General features: G+C 42.8%; 1 protein-coding gene across 1 annotated transcript in view; it reads left to right on the top strand.

Annotated features, from left to right (window-relative positions):
• Window positions 1-250: 250 nt before the first annotated feature.
• Window positions 251-14,403, top strand: part of MALT1 (MALT1 paracaspase) — a gene marked incomplete at both ends in the record, with an annotated part of 29,083 nt that continues 14,930 nt past the window's right edge. Inside the window, 9 exons of the mRNA XM_079548367.1 lie at window positions 251-411; window positions 1,577-1,743; window positions 5,967-6,088; window positions 6,871-7,021; window positions 9,188-9,366; window positions 9,924-10,020; window positions 10,756-10,788; window positions 12,374-12,400; window positions 13,413-13,448. Of these exons, the coding sequence (XP_079404493.1) occupies window positions 251-411; window positions 1,577-1,743; window positions 5,967-6,088; window positions 6,871-7,021; window positions 9,188-9,366; window positions 9,924-10,020; window positions 10,756-10,788; window positions 12,374-12,400; window positions 13,413-13,448 (973 nt within the window). The remainder of the gene's footprint in view (window positions 412-1,576; window positions 1,744-5,966; window positions 6,089-6,870; window positions 7,022-9,187; window positions 9,367-9,923; window positions 10,021-10,755; window positions 10,789-12,373; window positions 12,401-13,412; window positions 13,449-14,403) is intronic.

The following is a 14,403-nucleotide window of genomic DNA, read 5'->3' as shown; positions in this document are numbered from 1 at the left end:
GTCCCTTCCAACCCGGGCTGTTCTGTGATTCTGTGGTTCTGTAAACTCCTGCAGAGATGAGACACCCTGGGCCTCTCTGCTCTCCCTGCAGAAAGCTTCCCAGCCCCGGCACCGCTCTCAGCCCCGCTCCGCCCGCCGGGCGCGCAGCTCGCCGTGCACCCCGCTCCCGTGCGGCTGCGCCGGCAGCGTCCTTCCGGGCGGGAGCGCCGCCCCGGGCGGGCCGTGGCTGGCGGCGGGCGGCGGCGGGGCGATGTCGGAGCCGCCGCGCAGCCCGCCGGGCTCGTTGCCCCTCAGCCGCCTGGCAGAGCCGCTGCTGCGGAGGCTGAGCGAGCTGCTGGACCGCGCGGCGCCCGGCAAGGGCTGGCGGGAGCTGGCGCAGCGCGCGGGAAGCCGCGGCCGCGTCCGGCTGAGGTGAGGGGGAGGCGGGGAGCGGAGGGACGAGGTGAGGCCGGGCCTCGCGGCGGGGCGCTCCGGCGCCGGGTGCCGTCCCAGGGCCGCGATGAGGCGGACGGCCGTGCGGCCGGCTGGGCAGTGCTGCCCCGGGCGGCCTTCCGTGCGCCGCTCCGGTGTGCGGTAGGCTGAACGCGGTCGACTTCTTCAGCTTTTCCTTCCTAGGTCGCTTTCTGTACATCGCTTCCTGCTCGCTTTGCTTTCTGTGCCTTCTCCAGGTCTTGCCTAGGGAGCGTTCGCAGCCCGAGTGCGGTTCCTTTGTGGGGCCGCGGCTGTAATTCTTCCCCTGTGTTATCCTCCGAAGTGCGGTGAGGGGCTTGGGATGAGCCCAAGCGTCTTCCCTGCGGCTCTGTGTGGCACTGTGAATTAATAAATGAAACACTGATGGATCCACAGCTCTCCCCACACCCTCGCTGTCTGTGTTACCTGTTGTGATTGAAAGCGCGTGAAGCCTTAAAACTGAAGCCCAGAAGTGTGAAAGTTTATACCTGGGGATAAGTCATAGGATCACAGAATGGCCTGGGTTGCAAAGGACCACAGTGCTCGTCCAGTTCCACCCCCCTGCTGTATGCAGGGTCACCAGCACCAGACCAGGCTGCCCAGAGCCACATCCAGCCTGGCCTTGAATGCCTGCAGGAAAGGGGCATCCACAGCCTCCTTGGGCAACCTGGAAATGCACGGAACTGCTAGGAGGCTGCAGCAGTCACTGATCTAACAGTTGCTTTGGGTTTCTCAACCTTCCTGGGCTTTCCTGGCTCAATCCTTATTGTTTCTGAACCAGGCAGGTGAAAATGAAAGGTGCTACACTTGTTTTTCTATTCAGGCATTGAAATGTGAGAACTAGGTTTCTCAATACAGTTCTCAAGTAGAATTGTTAGGTTCAGGCACCCTTGTTTCTATAGCATGCGGGTCATTAATACTGATTTCTGTCTGTGGAAATGCTGCTTTGTAATGCCTGGAGTTCTGACACGTGAAGGAAATACTTTACATGCATTCAAATCAGCTAAGACATTCCCTTCTCTATATTTTCTTGTTTTTGTTTTTTTTTAATCTTTTTAACTCAACTCCATTTTTCAGAAAGAGCATTGAGAAGTTCTATGCCATGTCTTATGTCTTTATTTTGCAGCCCCCTGGATTTAGAACAGTGTTCCCTCAAAGTTCTGGAGCCAGAAGGAAGCCCAAGCTGGAGTCTCTTGAAGCTGCTGGGTGACAGAGGCTGCACAGTAGTGGAGCTGGTGGAGTTCCTGCAGGCCATGGAACACGCAGAGGCTCTCCAGTGTCTCAGCTGTTCAGGTCAGCTCTGGTTTGTTCTGGTATTTCCACTGCAACCATGCTTTCTGCACTAGAAATACTGAAGCATTCATTTCTACAGTAAAAGCACTGTTAGCAGTTGAATTCTAGTAACTGGTATTTGTTTGTATGATTCTGAGATTAAAAGTAGGTCAAGCAGATAAGCAGGCTTAATGCAGTATTGTTGTAGGCTTGAACTTGGCTGCATGAGTATGACAGGTGCTGTCATTCTGTCTGCTAACTTGTGTTCTGTATTCAGCTCTGCCTTTGGGAGATGTTTATAGAACAGAAGTAGCTGGGTTAGAAAGACCAGTAGCTTTGCCAGCCATTTGTTCAGGCTACAGTTTTTGTGAACTGCATTTCATAGCTTACACTAATTGAAAGGGAAGTGTTCAATTAACACCAGTTCTAGTTCACCTTGAATTCATTCCAGCTTCATAATTGGGCAGCAAAACAAAGTAGCAAAGAGCTAGATTATTTTCTGCTGTCCAATGCATTCAGCTTGCTTCTTCATTGAAAGTTCAGAGATGTGGGCAACGCAAGGGCATACACAGTAGGAATGCAGACCAAATTCTTCTTGCTTTGGTTCTAGACTGTGCCCTTTTTTATGTCCTCTTTGAAGATATGGTGAAATTCAGTCACGTGGAAGTTAGAAAAGCTTCTCTTGAAAAGGAGGAGTAGGAATGTGCAAGTGTAGAGTCTTGCACCTGAGAACGAATAACTACAAGTATCTGTACATGACCTGTTGGAGAGGAGTTCTGTGTGGAATGATCTGGGGGTCCTGGTGGGCAACAGGCTGACCGTGAGCCAGTAGTGTGCCCTGGTGCCCAAGAAGGCTAATGGGATCCTGGAGTGTATTAAAAGGCCAGCAGGTCAAGGGAGGTGATCCTCCCCCTATACTCTGCCCTGGTCAGGCCTCACCTGGAGTACTGCATCCAGTTCTGGGCTCTTTAGTACAAAAAAGGCAGGGATCTTCTGGAAAGAGTCCAGCAGAGGGCCATGAAGAAGATAAAGGGCCTGGAGCATCTTCCCTAGGAGATGTTCTACACTGATATGAAAAGGAACTTCTTCACAGTGAGGGTGATGGCTTGGCGGGGAGGAGGGGAGTTGGTGTCGTATCAGTGAGACTGGATTGTGCTTCTGAGGCAAGAGTTTGTCTGTGGAGATGTTCAGCAGTAGTACGCTGTCTTGTATATGGTGGTTGGTGGAGGAGAATGAAAGCAAAGAATATTACTGACTCAGGTTTGTACTAAATTGTGCCTGCACTGAGCCAAAACATTGCTTGCTTGACCTGTAATCTCTCCACGGTTGAGTTTGCAGATGTCTGTCATGTCATATTCTGGGTGTTAGTGCATAGATAGCTAAGGTACCTTGTGGGGAGGAGAACGAGCCAATATGACTTTTGCCAAAACTGCTCTGAAAGGCAGGGATAGTCTGTCTTGTTGTAAATTAATCTCCTTGAGGCATGATGGAATGAACTACGCCTGCTTTAAGGAGGGTTGGATGGCTTAGAGGGAGAGACAAGTTGGAACCAGTAGAAAGCAAAGCAAAAGGTATTTAAAGGGAGTTTAATGCTAAGACTTTTTGAACTATTCAGAAAGAAGTAGTAGGCCTTAATAGTTGCAGTGAGTTTACTTAAATATTTAGGGTGTGATACACTTGAAATTAAAGTTCAGAACTACTCACTTGTTTTAGTAAACCAAAAAGAGCTTGAGCATTGCTTTAGGATGGGGTTGTTTAATAAAGACCTTTATGGCTGTCATAGACCATTTAAGCCATGTTATGGCTTTTAGACCATTTTCTAGCAGCTTAATTTATGCAATTAAAGACTCAGGTATTTATGAGCTTTTGAGTATAGTGTTGTAATACTGATACGTCAGTGCTTCCACTTCAGTGTTTCTTTGGCACAGACACTGTTACAAGCTGAGAGGTTGTTTCGCAGCTGCAGAAGGGACCTCTAAGAGCCATAGACTCTCACAATCAAGACCCAGAAATTCTTCATCTCTCTGAGTTTACAGACTCATCTGCTGCATTGTATTAACTCTGGACAATGTTCTTCCTCTTAACATGCAAAATCATAATAACTTTTAAACTTCTTTTTTGTAATGAGAAGGCCATAGCATCCTATTCCCATGAGTGACAATGTATCACTCAGAAAATTGAGTCAGAAGGTTTTCTTTTTAAGCCATTACATTTTTTAGTGTTTGCAGGAAGTAGCTATGTAATATGTGAATGGCAGGAAAATAAATGAAACAGTGCAGAAGTTATGAGTCAGTTTTCTTAGAACTTGGTGGTAACACCTCCAAGGAGTACAAGATGCCCATCTTCCAGATGATTTGCTTTTCTCAAATATTTAAAGAAGTGTCAATGATGAAAATCAGGAGAGATTATAAAGAATAAAAGGGCAAATCTTCTGTCCCTTGAATTGACATTTCAGACTTCCTGTTTGCCTTGTTTAATGTTGGTGATTGTGATGCTCAAGGCTACTTGACATGTTCCCTCTGACTCAGAAAAACAGCAGAGGAAGTATTATATGAGAAGTCTGAAGTATCAATCTCCAGAGCTAGGCTGTAGGTGGAAGTTGTTTTAAAAGATAGGCAAGGAATTTTCAAGTCCTGTGCCTAGGCTGGAGTAGCTCCCAGGGTTGACGACTGTTTCAGAATCAGGTTGTGTATGGAGACACTAACAGAGCCCACTTCCCTGTTAGATAAAGACCACACAATTTCCATATGCCACAGTCTCTGTTTCAGACTGTTGATCTTTTGTGCTTCTGCTGCAGTTTTAACCTGTTGATCAAATTGATATAATTTCTTCCTCGAGCACTTTCTGTTGGACAAAATTCTGATGTGCAGCTAAACTGGGAGAGCTGGGGAATGCAAAGAAAACTGGTGTGGCACAGTAAGAAGGCTTGGAACAAATAACAGTGCTGAGCTGGGATGTTTCTGATCTCTTTGGAGCTATTTTTGCATGCAGTTTCTGTTCACTTCACATAAGATTATTCGCCCAGTAAAGTGGAATGCTGTTGCTGTACCAGACTATGCTTTCAGCTTCTGCAAAGCACATTAATTAAATGATAATGAAGAACCAGCTTTCCCCCAAAATAGGGAAGGAGTCCAACCTCTAAAGAAAATCAAATCTAGTATAAGTATCTATTTTGTATGTGATTCTTAATTTCAGAGAGTAATGAGAAGGTACTGAAGTGGTTTTGTATCGTTTGCTATTTCTGTGTTTCCCTATAACCAGTGTTGCAGCGACTTGTCACGAGCACGTGTTATTACCTACAGTCCCTCTGTCTTTGTTGCATGCATGCACCATCCATAATAAGGAAAAAAAATCATCAGACTGAAGCATTGACATCTCAGCACTGCTGAGCACCATGCCCAGAAGCTCATGCATTCTTTGCCAGTACCGTGAGCTTAAACTCTGCAGATGACTTTTTTCTGCTCCCACCTCCCCCTTCTTCTTCCTATGACCTTGGTTGTAACAGCAGATCTGTCGTGGGGGTTGTGCTGTAATTAGATCTCTGTACTGGTCTGGGTTAAGAAAACAACTGGATCCTATCAGAGTGTTATCAGAATTTCACTCGCACTATTTCCTGGCAGTTAAAATCTGAAGTGGAAAATTTTACCTTGCACATTGGTAAAAAGAAAACCCCCGCCCTGTGATCTACAGGAGCAAAACCCATAGAGGAAGCTGATGTTGTCTAATAAGCTGCATGAGCAATAGTTGAAAAACGCAGTGAGCTGCAGCTCAACCAGCTCTTACTGTATTGAACCTCCCTCAGGCTGTGCCTTCTCTTGTAGCTGAAGCTTAACAATGTAAATTATCTGGAGTGAGCAAAGCTCGAAAACATATGTTGTGGGAATACTTTTCCAAGAAAGAATGCATGATGCCACTGAAAGTGCTGTTTGCTTTAGTGTGTAGGGAGTAAGAGATAATTAGGTTTCTTGAAATTAAAACACTTTGGAGTGCAGGGTTGGACTGATCTCCAGAGGTCCTTTCCAACCCCTGCAACTCTGTGGTTCAAGCATGGATTTGTGTAATGAAATACAGTTTTGAATGTCTTGAAGTTCTCTGGCTAAATGAAACTGTATGTTTACATAGAGAGCCTGGGTTGTTTTCAAGTATATTTAATGACAGAAACTTTGTTTGCTTAGAGGACAATTTAAATTTAAATTCTGAGTTGTATCCTAGTAACTTTCCTCCATGTAAATTCTCTTTTAAAGGCATCAAGATTGTTGTACAGCCAGACTCTCAGGCAGTGCTCTGTGGCCAGGTTGTCAAGCTGTGTTGTTGGGCAACAGGACACCCATTTGTACATTACCAGTGGTTCAAACAGAAGAAAGAGGTAATAGTTGATGGAGAATATATGTGTATGTGTGTGTATGTATATTTTTTTAGTTGGTAGAAATCACTAAGTAACAATTCCACAGACTAAACTGTGATACTGCTAGTGCTGAATTGGAATTTCTCTCCAAAATTTTTTTTGAAGGCTATTGCTCTCAATTATATAAAGAAAAGTTTGCTTCATCTTTTAGTAAAAATAGAAGTTGAATAACTGCTCCACGATGACTGTGTCAGCGTGCTAGAACAGCAAGGTGGCTCAGTGTGTTCAAGGCACTCCATCCTTGGGTACTGATCTTGGGAACTGTAAGTTCAGTTCTTCAAGCCTACCATGAAGTTTCACACAAGCTACTCAGAAGCTACCAGGATGCAAAAAATATCAGTCACCATTGGTTTTAGACAGATGAAAACTGGTTCGTAAAACTGAACTCATTGGTGTTACAGACTTAAGTGCTGGAATGTGTGTGAGCCTGTATCTGTGGAGTTCAGGTGGCAGCGCTTTTGCCCATGTTTCTTGTCTGGTTGTCCTCCTACAATGACTAATTTCAGGAAGAGTTTTTCAACCAGCTTAAAAACTCAGCTAAGGTAGAGACATATGAATCATTCCTGGATGAAAATCCGTCTCTAAGCTGCTAAATACATGGAACAAAACTTTCTCATCCAAAATTTTTAAGTGAAGGAGTTGAAGCTGGGGTTATGGACACTGAATAAATAATCCAGTGTTTGATCCTTGTGTAGATTAACTTAATCTAAATTAAGATATTTCTTGATTCATGTGTCACTCAGGTTCCCCATGGTAATTCTCCAGAACTGGTTCTGAATCCAGTGAAAGTGAATGATGCTGGCTTTTACATCTGTCGAGTGAACAGTGAATCTTCATTTACATTCAGTCGGTGGGCACGACTGGAAGTTTGTGATCTCCAGGGTACAGCTCATGGTGAGTGGCAGGGGCTTTGTACAGTGGAAACTCCTGTGTGGATTGCACCTTAAAGCTTGTTAACACATTGGGTTAAACTGGGTCTTTTTGTGTGAATTGCATCTCTGTGGGTTTAGTAAATGTGTTAGCTGCATAGGAAAGGTCATAGTTATTCAGATGCACATATGTAAGTCCATATGGATTATGGCACTGGCTTAAAGATAGGTTTACTTCTCTGAAGGGTTAATTTCCATCTGCAGCGTACATAATGAAAGGATGGAAGTGGATGAAGATTGAAAAGAATAGAGACATAGCAGAAAACCAGTAGGATTATATGGCTGTCCACTCAATATTATCTAGCCAGTACTGGAATTTATTGTTAGTTGACTGATACAGTGCTTGATTCAGGGGTTGGCAACCCTGCCTGTGCAAGTGGGCTGGAACAGGATGATCTTTGACATCCCTTCCAGTACCAGGCATTCTATAATTCTGTGACTGTAATGTGAATCTTGGAAATTTGCTTCTTGGGTTTGGTTTACTGATACTGTGCATTTATACCTAGTATCTGAGGTTGTGAAACGGTGTTCTTCTGTTTTTGGTTCGTGTAGGTTTGCTTTTTGTGTATTTTTTTATAGAACGGTCCATAGTTTTAAATGAGGAGAGGCTATGTGCTAAGTCTACCTTTAGAAACAAACTAACAAAAACCTGAACTAAATTAAACTGAACTAAATAGCCCGGCTTTGTTCTTGGCCTAACGGTGAATGAGAAGAGCAACTAAAGAGTGCAGCTGATTTCTGCTCCTATCTTCACAGCACGAAGACTGAATGTATTGTGTTGTGTCACAAATCACTGGTGCTTCCCACTTGAATCCTGCATTTAAAGGTGTCAGGAAAACAAAGAGAAACGATGCAATGAAAGGCTGCTTCACTGCCTCTTGAAATCTGTGGAGAGTATGCTGATGGCAAGTGGAAAATGTCTTCAAAACATCGTTATATACAAAGCAGTTGCAAAGAGGAATGGGCTGTCTTAATACTTAAAAGTCGTAGGCATGACGTAAAGTGTCAATGTTTAGCAAGAAGAGTTGGTTAGACAATGGAAAATACTTTCTAATGATAGGAATAATTAAACAGTGAAATGAATGAAGTGGATAGACCACAGAATCTCCAACAAATGCATATCTGCCTGTATCAGACAAAAAATAGTTAATGGACTAGATGAACGTGTTTTCTGTGACTGTATGGTCTACATTAAATTTCATGGCAGCCCTTTTCTTGTTTACTGACTGCATTTGCAGGACTTGCTTGACAATGTAATTAGAATAAAAATGTTACAGGTGTTATCATTTAAAAACAGTGTTTCTGCTTGACAGCTGATTATCCAGGTAATTAACACAAATCACTTTCTTCCCCCAGTCCTATCTTCCCCTCAGCTGGCCAGCAAGGAGATTTGACTTCTCACTCCTAAGGAATGGGATAGCAGTTGCAAATTTTGAAACCAGGAACCCCTGATTTGAATCTGTTGCTGCTAAAAGTCACAGATTTCTGTTAATAAAGAGCTATTTGGGGCTTTTTTTCCCCCCATTCTAGAAGTGAGAAATTTTGCACTTGTGTTATCAATGCTCAAGCTGAGAAGGGAGAATTTTTTTGTCTTTAAGTACATATGCTACTCATGAAAAAAGTTGTTTTGTTTTTTTTTCACTTTTGCTGTCTGAACAAAATATCTTTCCTATCATTAAACTTCCCCTCCGATTTTTTTCTAGTTACCAGACTTCTACATTGTCTTTCCTACAGTGAAGCAAACAAAACCATGTAATGAAATTCTCATTCCTGTGTGCACACCTGCACACATCCTCGGTCTGTCCCTTGGCAACCATGCTTCTTTATATTTGCTCTTTTCTCTGAATCCTTTCTACAATGTTTTTCCGTTGTGCAGCTGTGCCCGTTTATTGTACGACTGGCAGGAATAAATGATGCATAGGAGCTTCTGAGGTGTGTTTTTGTGTATTCCTATTTTACTTTTCAGCTGAAAAAAATGGAATGCAGTTGTGACTCATTATTAGCATGCTCCTTACAGACAAGTAAATTAATTTCATTGCTCTTAGCACAGACTGTTCTAGTTTCAGGGACATGCGCCCATACATTATTTATCTCTCTTTCTTTCCCCTCATTTTTTCTTTAATTTTTGAAGGGGGCTTAATTGGTTTGCCTGAAAAGAAGCTGTGCATTTGTATTCAGCCTCAGCCACAAAACCTGACTGTGGGAGACGCTTTGGTATTAGAATGTGGAGCTGTTGGAAACCCAATTCCTCAATACCAGTGGTTCAGAAATGGATTTCCCTTGGCAAATGGAAGCAGAAATGTCTACACGGTGAGTTACCACACAGTGCCATCCTTGTGAGATCAAGATATTACCACCTTTAGCCTACTGTATAATGTTTCCGTGAAGAAAATAACTTCTTCATAGCCTTTATAACATCTGTGCAAGTGCACAGCTCTCCTGCTCTGTTATTCCAATGCTGATGCTGTTCTCAGGCTCCAGGGTGCAGAATTATAATCCAGAATGTGTTTGAAGTGGTAGTCATGGAGTGGAAGCCTACAGTACATTCTGGGTTGTTGACACAACGCAAAGATTAAGTGCCAGTAAAAGTTAAAGCATCTCATTCTGTCCCATACTGTAAAGCTCTGTGGAAGATCAGTTACATTTGATACTTACAGCATCTCAAGCCTGTTGGACAGATTTGCATTCTTTTTTCAATTCTCGAAAGCATTTCTAGAACACTTAATGTAGAATAAGGGTATCAGCAACTGTTGGGTTTGTTTAGGCTTTGCTTTTAATTTTTAGTGGGTTTTTTTGAGGGGTGGGTGCTTAAAAGAAACTGATTCTTCTGGGGGCTGGCAGGATGACTTTCAGCTGTGCTCACATAGGTGTCTTGCGTGGACATGGAACATGGGGGAACGTACTGGTGTCACGTATTCAATGACCAGGAAGACCAAGACAGCAAGAAGATAGACGTCATTGTAGGTATGGAATTTGCCAGCTTTATGTAGATCAGCTGATTTATCAATTTCTTCCCTAACATTAGAATTAATTTCTCAGACTTCTAGTATTCAGCCAAGCACTTAGCTGCCTGTATTTTTAGTTTATCTGTTGATTAAGATAGCTGTGCTCGCTGGCAGCAAAGGCAGTTTTATATGAATTGTGAAGTGCTTTGAGTTTTCACGGTAGCTAATATAGAGATGCTAACACTTCTTGGCCTTGCTACTAGAAACATGGCTTGTCAACAGATGGAGAGCTGATTTCTTCATCTGCATGTTTTTTGACAACCAAATAACATCTAAAGCCTCAAGATTTCACGAAGATCCTTTACTGATATGAACTGTTATGTGGAATTCTTCAGCTGTCAGGGCAGGTGATATTATTCATAGCAAGTGAAGTAAATGGATAGAACACTGATTAGTACGTGTGCATGTATTTGCAGTAAATCAAGCAGGGAAAGATCTGTTTCTATAGTTTCCAGATATATCTGAGAATATTATTGCATAATTCATATGAAAATTTCTTGTTAAGAAATATTGTAGTGCTCCAGGATTGCATTAACAATTACTATAAATATCATAGCCAGTGTTTAAAGATTTATAGTTGCTGTAAAATGAGCCAGATTGGAGGTGAATTTTGACTTCCACTTTGTGCTCTAGCTCTCATAACTGAGAGAAATTATCTTCCAATTCTCCCCCCTCCCCTCCCTTAAAACACAAGGAAGGAAAGCTATGGCAGTGGAGTGCACAGAAGGTAAAGTAATTCTTTAGTTGTGAATCACTTTTAAGAAATGAATGATGGGGATGATGGATTGCTGTGTGTTGCTGAAAAGCATACATGGGTTATGAACTTCACTGTGCTTTAAAGCAGTGCTGGGTGATGGAGCATTTCCTTCTGGTTGTGCTTCTCTCCTCTTTGCCTTGAAATCACGCTCCTTTCTTCTGTAGTATTCAGTGTTGAATACTACGTTGCTTTTGTGTCCTGCATTTGATCTTTGTGAGGCTTTTTTGGCTGGGCTGAGGAAGCAACATCCCTGCAAGAAAATCTGGGAATGTTTAGGAGACTGAATGACCTTAAAGAGCTGGATAGAGCTCGATCCAGTCAGTTCTTTGTCTGTGAGATGCGTTTCTAGCAACCTTATTAGGTTTGTTTCTTTTCTCTTTGCATCGCTGCTATGCCATCAACTGATTGTTGGGAATCTTGAAGTTTATACAATTTACACAGTGGGGGAATCATGTGGGAAAATATAAGGCTGCTTACAGCAGCACCTTCTCTGCCAACAGTGAAGAAAACAATTGCATTTTCAAGGCACTGTACATGGCTGCCTGCTCTTCATTTTCTTGGAATCAAACTGCTGTGCAACCTTTGTTTTTCAAAGTTCAACAGGAGCCAGTCTTTAGCCCCTTTTCTGAAAGTTTGACAATGTGAGGGTACTGTGCACTGCAGCATACAACTGGCACAAATTTCAGTATCAGCCATTTCCACGGTTCAGCTTTTATAACTCGTTATTTTCTTAAGCCTTAGCATCCTTTCTGGCTTGAGAAGGTTTCTGCAGGAAATTATGGATCCTGTGCAGAAGCCTCCTGGCTACCTGCAGTTCAGTCAGCCCTTAAAGCAGGATATAATCACTGAAAATGCTGGGGCCTTTGCACAAACTAAGGTTTGCTTGGATGCAAGTTTGTTCTGCTACTAAGCTGCGTTAAAACCCTTGCTATTTTCACTTCAGTCACCTAGAGTTTCCCACGTGAGCGTATGTGCCTGCATTTGTTGATGAAGAGCTCTGCTTCGTGCTGCACTGACTGGAGCAGGCATGCTCTGAGGGGCCTCGCATACAGGACTTAGCTTTTCCATAGTTTCCAGTATTCTGAAAGAAGTCAACTGAAATCTGTGGCAGTCTAGAGTGTTTGAAAATGGTATCTGAAAATTATGTCCCCCTGAATACGTATGGCGTGACAGAGAAAGACTTCTTGCTCAGGATGTTGCTTTTTTAGCAGTCCTCAAACATCTTTTTCTCACTTGAGTGATTCTGATGTCTTATTCCTTACTCATTCAAGCTGCTTGCATGCCCATGGGACTGAGGCATGGTGTTTTTCTCCCTTTGTTTTGGCCGAATTGTAGTGCTGTGTCTTGAGTATGTGGTTAATGTAGTTCTCTTCTGTGCATGTGCAATAAGCATGTGAAAGTTAGATTTACAAAAGTATGAAGCCAAAAGTATTTTTTAGTTTTGTTCTAGCTTTTGGCTTGTTAATAACAACATGACGATTATATATTTATTAATGAAATACACATTTTTTGGCTACTTTTTTACACTTAATTTTATTGGTGTGTGTCTCCACAGAAGAGCTAAGTGATCTTCAGAAAACAGGTAAGTGACATGTTTGAAAAGCTTTAATTTCACATTACAAATCACAATTGCTGAAGCCTAGCTGGGTCACAGTGTTTACTTTACATTACTTGGTTGCATTTATAATGAGATTTAATAGTGGCAGATACCCTGTTAAGAGCAGTACTACCTTCTGGTTTCAGTAAACTAACCTGAAGGTGTACAGTTGAACCACGGAGTTGCTATTTGCTCTGCAGAATCACACCAATCCTCTCTTTTACACCGTTTGCATGCTTACTGCATTTACTTTTTCAAATACAGAAGGAATCTTTTGTTCTCATGTCAGTGGCTTTGATGGACTGTTACATTTTAGTGCACTGATGCTTTTTCAGATGATTAGGGCAAATAGGATGCAAGATATCTCCCTGAGAGAGAGAATCTATTTCACAGATTTGTATAAATCGGTGTGAGCAAATGTGACTTGAAGCCTGTTAGATATTTATTATAAAAACAGGCCTGGAATGGTACGCCCTGAGGGATTATCCCTGCAACAGTGCTCCTAAAATTTCAAATCACAAAGCTTCCTGGATTAGACATCAGAGTTTGCTTTTGCCCAGGGTTAGTCCCTGAAAGTTATATCAGTATCATTGTTATGGTACACGTTATTGAGAGCTACATTGTGTGGGGCATTGGGCATTCCCATCCCTTTGGGAAGCATGAAATAAGAGAATTTTCACATATCAAATTGTCATCCCTGTTAAGCTTTTCCCTATCTTGCATTTCTGCATTTCGCTGGGAGAGGATGAACTGTTCTGGATGTTACTGAAAGTGCTGATGTGCGGAGTGCAAGATTCAGAATGATTCCCTAAGCATCTATTACCTCTAAAAATTCACGACCTACTAGAGCAGGGGAAAGATATGAGGTAAATAACAGAAAGCAGTGAAGGAGCGGAGCAGCAGTGGTGGAGTGTTGGTGTTGGTGAAGGTGCAGCTCATTTGCTGATGCTGACGCTGTGACTGTACTCACTGATGATCTGTTCTCATCTCTTTCAAGCAGACCTACAGGAACAGTTCAGTGACAGACCTTTTGGTAAGTGCTTCTGTAGCTGCGGCTTCTGCCATTGCTTCTGAAATAACTTTTGAAATAGCTGTCAGGAGGGAGGCATCTGTGTTGTTGTAGCCCTCTGTAGTGCTTGGTTGCCCTTTCAGTAGTAAGCCAAGATGAGGGCACCAGTATTTTTAGTGATTTGGTGGAGTGTCTACAACTTCTGGTCTGTTTCAGGTTACTGTTACAAATCCTGTGTCTGTGACCTTAACAAGTGTGTTACACCATTACTTTGAATGCTTCAGCAGTTGGACATATGGCATTAGGGTGATGGTAGTCTGCCTACTAAGGCTGTGCTGTCCCTTTAGCTGTGCACAGTGCATGCAGATCATTGAGGTGGATGGATGGCAGATGTGTGATTTGAAGTAAACCTGCTGGATTTTTATTCCCATTCTGAACTTTGCATGGTAGACCTGACTGTGGCCAGGCACGCTGTTTTGGTTGGTGCCAAACTGGTGGAAAGGCTGCAGGTCTCTGCCACAATCTTATCACTCTCACTGGTTTGAGAGGGAGTGTAAGTGCTCCCCAGTCCTCATTCACCTTTTCCAAATCATTTGGAAAACCTGCTTCTAGTACTTTTTCAGCAGCAGTGTCCTAGGATCACTGTTCGTGTTTCTCCACTGTTAAGATGGTTTACGCTGTTCAAGACTTTGCAGCTTTTCAGCTGCAAAAATGTTAAAGGCAAGTTAGGGATCTTGGTAAAGATAGTGAAATGTTAAATGTTGAGGCAGTGGACAGAGACCTTCTGTCAGTGTGGAGTTGCTGACACAGGCAGGTTTGGGGAATGCATGATTCCATTTGCCACTGGAGCAGTTAGGCAGTAATTCCTATTGAAGGATAGGAGCAACAGACAAAACAGAGGAAAAATACCTTGCTTTGAATAAATTATTCTTACATCTGAGCCAGTGCAATGTTTTTCTTTCATTGGCTGCACTGTTTC

This window comes from Tetrao urogallus (assembly GCF_951394365.1).
Source record: "Tetrao urogallus genome assembly, chromosome: Z".
NCBI lineage: Eukaryota > Metazoa > Chordata > Aves > Galliformes > Phasianidae > Tetrao > Tetrao urogallus.
The sequence above is the reverse complement of the archived record's forward strand: the minus strand, read 5'-3'. Positions and strand labels throughout refer to the sequence as shown.